General features: G+C 44.5%; 1 protein-coding gene across 10 annotated transcripts in view; it reads left to right on the forward strand.

Annotated features, from left to right (window-relative positions):
- The window catches only part of LOC132104528 (receptor-type tyrosine-protein phosphatase U-like), a 281009-nt gene that overhangs the window by 234370 nt on the left and 39997 nt on the right, over nucleotides 1-6642 (forward strand). For 6 of the 10 annotated variants that reach the window (XM_059510079.1, XM_059510070.1, XM_059510071.1 and 3 more), the window contains 3 exons: nucleotides 3442-3514; nucleotides 3712-3788; nucleotides 6538-6555. In XM_059510079.1, the coding sequence (XP_059366062.1) occupies nucleotides 3442-3514; nucleotides 3712-3788; nucleotides 6538-6555 (168 nt within the window). The remainder of the gene's footprint in view (nucleotides 1-3441; nucleotides 3515-3711; nucleotides 3789-6537; nucleotides 6556-6642) is intronic. The other 4 variants (XM_059510078.1, XM_059510072.1, XM_059510075.1 and 1 more) reach the window with 1 other exon arrangement.

Raw genomic sequence — 6642 nt, forward strand, 5'->3', positions numbered from 1 at the left:
ACAACATGTCTGGACACCGTTTCAGGGGTCCAACCACGGGGTGAAGTATCGGCGGCAGACCGGAGTGATGGTCACTCGGAGCGTGCCCTGTTGCCATGCCCATCTCGGGAGTCGGTCGTGAAGCCAATGCTGAAGCGGTCTCATATGGAGTACCCCGAGCGGTATGACCCTCGCCACGGACGCCATATGCCCCAGGAGCCTCTGAAACAGTTTCAGTGAAACCGCTCTCTTGCCCTCAAATTGTCTCAGGCAATTCAGCAGTGACTGCGCGCACTCGTTCGTAAGCCGCGCGAACATGGCGACCGAGTCTATTTCCAGACCGAGTCTATTTTCCTATTTCCAGAGAGATCCTCTGCACAGGGGAGAGCTTGCTCTTTTCCCAGTTGACCTGAAGACCCAGTCGGGCAAGGTGTCTGAGCACCAGATCCCTGTGCTCGCACAACCGCTCTCGAGAGTGAGCTAGGATCAGCCAGTCGTCGAGGTAGTTGAGGATACGGACACCCTGAGAGGAACCAGGGCTCCCTCCGCGACCTTCGTAAAGACACGGGGAGACACGGCCAACCCGAATGGGAGAACCTTCTACTGATATGCCTGCCCCTCGAAAGCAAACCGAAGAAACGGTCTGTGTCGATGAAGAATGGAGACATGAAATCTCCAAATCCCCCGCTAAGGCATAGCATCCCTTAGCGGGGGCGGAGTGCGGGCACTCGTCTGACTCCAAGTAGCAAAGAGGGCATGAGAAGGCGAAGCGTTCTTGAGCCGGCTTTGCATGGAAACTGACCAGGGGAGAGGTGAACGAGAGCGGCGAGGAAGTACGTTGCCAACTGTCGTTCGTGGCCTCTTGGGACCCGGAGGTAGAGGAAACAGCTCTTTTAGTGAAGGTTTGGGTACCACCGGCCGCAGGGCCAGTGGCGGAACAAAAAAAAAAAACGAGAACAAAGGATTCTCCCCCGGCCCTCCTCCAGGGGAAGGAGTGGTCCTGCTACCATCTCCTGATGAGCTGACGTCTCCAACTCCGGGTCGCCCCTCTCAGGAACGCTGCTTGGCCTGGCGTTTGGCATGCTTAGGGGCAGAGACGCGTTGCACCACCCTTCTGCGGCCATCTCCTCGGTGGGGCCGGGGTGAAGCAGGCTGAGGCAGCTGCGCCGGCGGCGGGGTGGAGACAGCAGTGAGCCGCCAGGGCAGGATGTGTCTGATGGCCTCAGACTGCTTCTGGGTGGCAGAGAACTGCTGGGCAAAGCTCTCTACCGCGTGGCCGAAGAGGCCATCCCGGGAGACCGGGGAGTTGAGGAGCTGAGCCCGATCAGACTCCCTCATGTCTGCCAGGTTAAGCCATAGGTGGCACTCCTGGACCACCAAAGTGGACTTCACCTGACCCAAGGAGCGCGCAGTGACCTTCGTCGCCTGGAGAGCGAGGTCGGTAGCAGTGCGCGCCTCTTGCAAAACCCCTGGGTCAGCACTGCCTTCGTGCAGCTGATGGAGAAGCTTGGCCTGATAGACCTGATGTGAGGCCATGGCATGTAGGGCAGAAGCGACCTGGCCCGCAGCTCTGTAAGCCTTGGCCACAAGCGTGGATGAGAACTTACAGGCCTTGGAGGGCAGCTTGGGACCGCCACGCCAAGCAGAGGCGCTCTGTGGACACAGTTGCATCGCAACAGAACGCTTCACCGGGGGAATCCCAGCATACCCCTTGGCCGCCCCGCCATCGAGGGCAGTGAAGGCGGAGGAAGTACCAGAACGGTTTCGGGCAGTTAAAGGTGCCTTCCATGAAATGGTTACTTCCTGGTGCACTTCCGGGAAGAAAGTAACCAGAGGGGGGTGCTGGCAATCCGCATGAGCAGCCCCTAGGAACCAATCATCCAGCCTCGAGCGCTTGGGACAGGGCAGAGGATTCCACTCAAGCCCGATGCTCTCCGCTGCCCGGGAAAGCACGGCCGTCAGCTCGGGATCGGACTCGGACAACGCTGGCACTCCCGAGGTAGGCAACGCAGCCGAATCATCATCTCCCAAGGACTCAAGCCCGCCTTGTGATGCGGCGATCAACATACGCGAGCCCCGAATGAGATGTCAGGAGCCTGAGAGGGTCCAGCAAACTCATCCGGAAACTCGACCAGCTGCGACGTATGTGAGGGGGGTGTGGCCCGAGGAGGTTGGCTCGTCGGGGAAGCCCACACAGTAACCCTCAGATCACCCTGGCCACCAGCCGAAGTAGCCCTCTTATGAGAAGAAGAGCTAGAACGGGGTTTGGCATATACCTTTTAAGGTAATCGAGTCTCGATCTCAATGCCGAGATGGTCATGTCCCCGCAATGAGAACATGAGCCATCCACGAACGCAGTCTCAGCATGCTGGAAGCCCAGACACGTGATACAACGATCGTGGCCGTCACGAGGAGCGATGTATCGACCGCACCCAGAAACACACGGGCGAAATGACACCTTTAAAAAGATGCAAATCGGCCCGTATCTCTTTTGTGAAAGAAATTTGCTCTTTCAGAGTTGTTGAAGCGCTCAGGGGAACGCGGGAGCTTTCGCCGGAAACCCACAACGAACCGCTGAATCGCGCCGTCACACCAACACCAGTGACGTAACGTCGAACGTGACCGACTGAAAGGGTACTAGAATACAGGCTATTTTACTTCTCCTCACTCCACAACATATCCTTTAAATTTAACGGCATTAGGAACAGAACAAGAATGGAAAATATAAGTTTCTAAACAAGCCAAAATTAATTTAAAGAGAAACTGACAGCATATGGCACTGTTCTCACACAGCCTCTCTCATTCAGCACGAATCCATACGTTTCCATATTCACGATGCATTTAAATAAAACAAGCTTTTTACTTAATGCGCTTTCTGCAAGAGAAAAAAAATAAAATAAATAAATAAATATCCACATCACAAAATTATGTACTTGGAATAAACACGTCGAATACCCCCAGACTCAGGCTGCATGCCACAGATTGTACGGGCTACTTAAATTAAGCAGTGTAGCTATGTTTGGTTGACTAAAGCCTATATGATACGACAATAAGATATTCTGATAATTAAGTCCCGGTCTGTTCAGTCTGTGCTTGTCGGGTCTTCTTTGTTGTATGTGTATGTGTGTTTGCTCCAGTTCCTGATGTGGATTATGCCCTGTAATTCTATTTATTAAAGACTCTTAATGCCATTTCGCGTCTTCATTGTTTCTTCCAACAGCGTAGTGTGACAACGTAACTCCTGTTTTTTTATTTTTTTTTTTGATTATTTGAGAAATTCAGAGGAATGTTAATAAGAACAGATTTTTTTTTTAAAAGATAATTATTTTATAACATTATAAAATATTTTGTCACTTTTGATAAATGTAATGCATATTTACTGTATCTACTAATATCTTTATGAATGTTAGTGTGTATTGTGTCCAGTACACCACAGTCATGTTTCTGCTTTTGTGTCTGCAGAGTTTTTTCGATGGCTGGGACATAAAAGAAAATAAGGACAAAACCAAGGGCCGACACGGCACCATTCTGGGTCGTAAGTGTTCTTGAGAGTAATGATTATATCACAAATACTGGGTTACAACAGTAAATGAGTTACAAATAGAGCACAGGTATCACAGCCTACCTACTGTAGGTGGCTCATCAGGATTTGGAAAACAGATTTATTATTATTATTATTTTTATTTTTATCATCACTGACTAGCATTTTTCTTCATTTTCAATCCCAAACAGAAGACCGTCACCGTGTGAAAATGCATTCTCTGCTGGCTGATCCTAACTCAGACTACGTCAATGCAAATTACATCGATGTAAGTTTTTCTGTTTTTCACTTCTTTGTTCACACCTCCATCTCTGGGCATGTTGCCTTCAAATAACTCTTTCTTTCAGTGAAGGTTAACACGTTCATATGGCTTATATGGTAATTCCTTTTCTCGCTAAGAGATTTGTCCATTGATGACTTTGCTGTCTGGTTTTGAAACTTTCTACACAAACCTTTTTTTCTGTATTTTTTAATATTACAGCTGTTTGTTATGCTCTCATTTGACTGCATTGTCCTGCCTCCCTAACAACCTGCCACACGTCTGGTTTTAGTGCAGACGTGTCTTCTCTTTTCCCAGAAAGATTTGTTAGCTCAGATCTTAGATATGAGACACTTTCTTGTCAGGCAGATTCTGAACACTTTGCTCCTAATCCTAACCATTTGATGGATAACGGCTTTCAAACAGACATTTTTGCCCCACATAAGAAGCATTAGTTTTTTTTTTACTATATCTGCTGGAATCTCAGTAAAGCCATTTTTGTCATCTTTTGGTGGGAAGGTTATGCTGTGGAATTGAGCAATCGAAACCTCTGCAGTGTGAAGGACTCTAAAGATCTCACAACTAACCTTTTTTTTTTTACGGCTCTACAGGTTTCTATTATATGTTTGAATAACATTTATTTCTATTCAAGGCTGAAGCGTCTTAGGAGCTGTTGTTCTGATAAGCGCTTTCAGAATGAACTGACCTGAATCAGTATTTTCTGCTGCTGCTGTGCTTGAGTGGCAGGTTTTGGGTCATGAGAAATGGGCTCTGATTATAGGGGTCTGAGACTAAAATGCAAAGAAGTGTCACTTCACCTTGATTTTCTCTCCTCCTCAATGGTGATTCACCATTTTCAAATTTTCAATTTATTTTCTCTACTTAATTAAATTTAGCATGCTCACCAAAAGATTGCTTCTAAAAATTTGTCATCTAATATTTAATGTACTGTTTTTGGCAAATCTATGTTTTGAAAGCAAAAAAAACATAATAAAACTATCAACACTGACATTTACAGCATACCATAAGAAAGATTAGCTCGGACTGCTTAAACAAATATACAAGAGAATCTTCATGCAAGCTTCATTCAGATTTGTTATGTATGTTTTATAATCTTGTAGAAAATGATTGACCAATTTCCAGCGTAATGAACTCCATATTTAAAAAGTAATACATGTATTTATACATTACTTACAATGAAAAGATACCACAAGATATCACGTAAGTTGTATTTGGTCACAGAAAACAGTTCACGTTTAGTGACAAAGACAGTATGGATTGTGGCTCTGATGTGGCAGTGCTTTGCACAGAATTTGATGGAAGATGCCCTAACCGGTTAAAGATTTCTGGTACCTTTACATTTCTACAGATTTATATACATTAAGAATAGTTTTCAAATTTGACTGCAAATTGAATTGAAAGTTCAAGCTGCCTAAAATGCTTAGCCTTAAGGCATTCCCACACTGAGCTTGATACGAAACCGAGCGCGAAACGATTGTTCACCTTCTGCTAATTCCAACCAATTACGATGAACAATGCATATTTCCTCAGATATGTATCTCATCTATGGATTTAACATTGTCCACTGCTCAATACACAGCATTAAATTAAGATAAACAAAGTTTTGTTCTACACTAGAAACACAAACTATCAGTAATACTTACAAGAATAGGCTACATCCTAAAATATAATTAGAAGTACAATTAGTGTCAAACTAAACTTTAAAATGTATGTAATTATTAATGTATTTGCTTACCCATTTTAAACCACCAACCAGTGCTTGTAATATCTTCCAGTCGTGATCTATAGTTGATTTTGAAAAATAAGCAGGCACATTTGCTGCTACACTGCTAATATTTGTCATCAATAAGCATCCTTTATTGCTATAAAAGTACCATGAGCTGCATACAAAACACATACAGAAAATATATTGTCATAATCATGTCTATTTGCTTTCATATTTCATGTGTAGAAAAAGAGTGAACGCGCTCCGACTCATAACACTCGCGCACATTGAAGAAAATGGACGGCGCTCTACGGATCACATAAATCAGTGGAGAATTGATAGAAATCTTATTCCATATAAAGAATGTGTGAGAATAAATCTGTTCTCAAATACCAACGATAACAAGAACTCAGCATCCACTCTCTTCTCTTATCCGGGATACTCTCCTTCTGTGTTTGTTTACACTGGTATTGGAAACAGCGCCACCACTTTCACCCTTTTGTGAAACAGCAGCTGCTCCGGTCACGTGATCACAGCTCAAATCTTATTGGACTGTCCGTGATTTCGCTTTGCGAAACTGAAAAGATTTGCAAATGTTCGAGGTCTATGTGGAAGCATCCATATAAATCTATTGTTTTATTCCGGCGCGTAATCACGTCCGATATTCATTTTGCTTTTCCGTGCTCAGTTTGGAAAGGTCTTTAGTCTGTATGAAATATAAATATGTCATTGTGAATGGCAAAATCATTGTTATACTAGGTTATTTTTACTATGCATTGTTTTAAACATGAAAGAGTACAATCAACTATTTGATTTTATTTTCTCAGACTGTGCATGGCAACTCTGAACTGTAATTTGCAGGCAGTTTGAAGTGAGTTCCTCACTGTTGGTGGTCAGGATTAAGAATTTGACTTCTGACATCTTTATTTCTTTCCTCTTTTCTCTAATCAGCTAAATTATCCTGTCTCTCTTTGTTTCTTTTCTCTCTCTTTTTTCACCCATCCCTCTTTCTCTGTGTCTGGGATCTTTTAGATTCGGATAAACAGGGAAGTAAGTACTTGTCTTTCTCGTCTTCTGCCATCATCTGTCCATTACTCATTTTTTCCTGCTATCATGGCTCTGCGCTCAGACATTTTA

Source organism: Carassius carassius, chromosome 25 (assembly GCF_963082965.1).
Source record: "Carassius carassius chromosome 25, fCarCar2.1, whole genome shotgun sequence".
Lineage (NCBI taxonomy): Eukaryota > Metazoa > Chordata > Actinopteri > Cypriniformes > Cyprinidae > Carassius > Carassius carassius.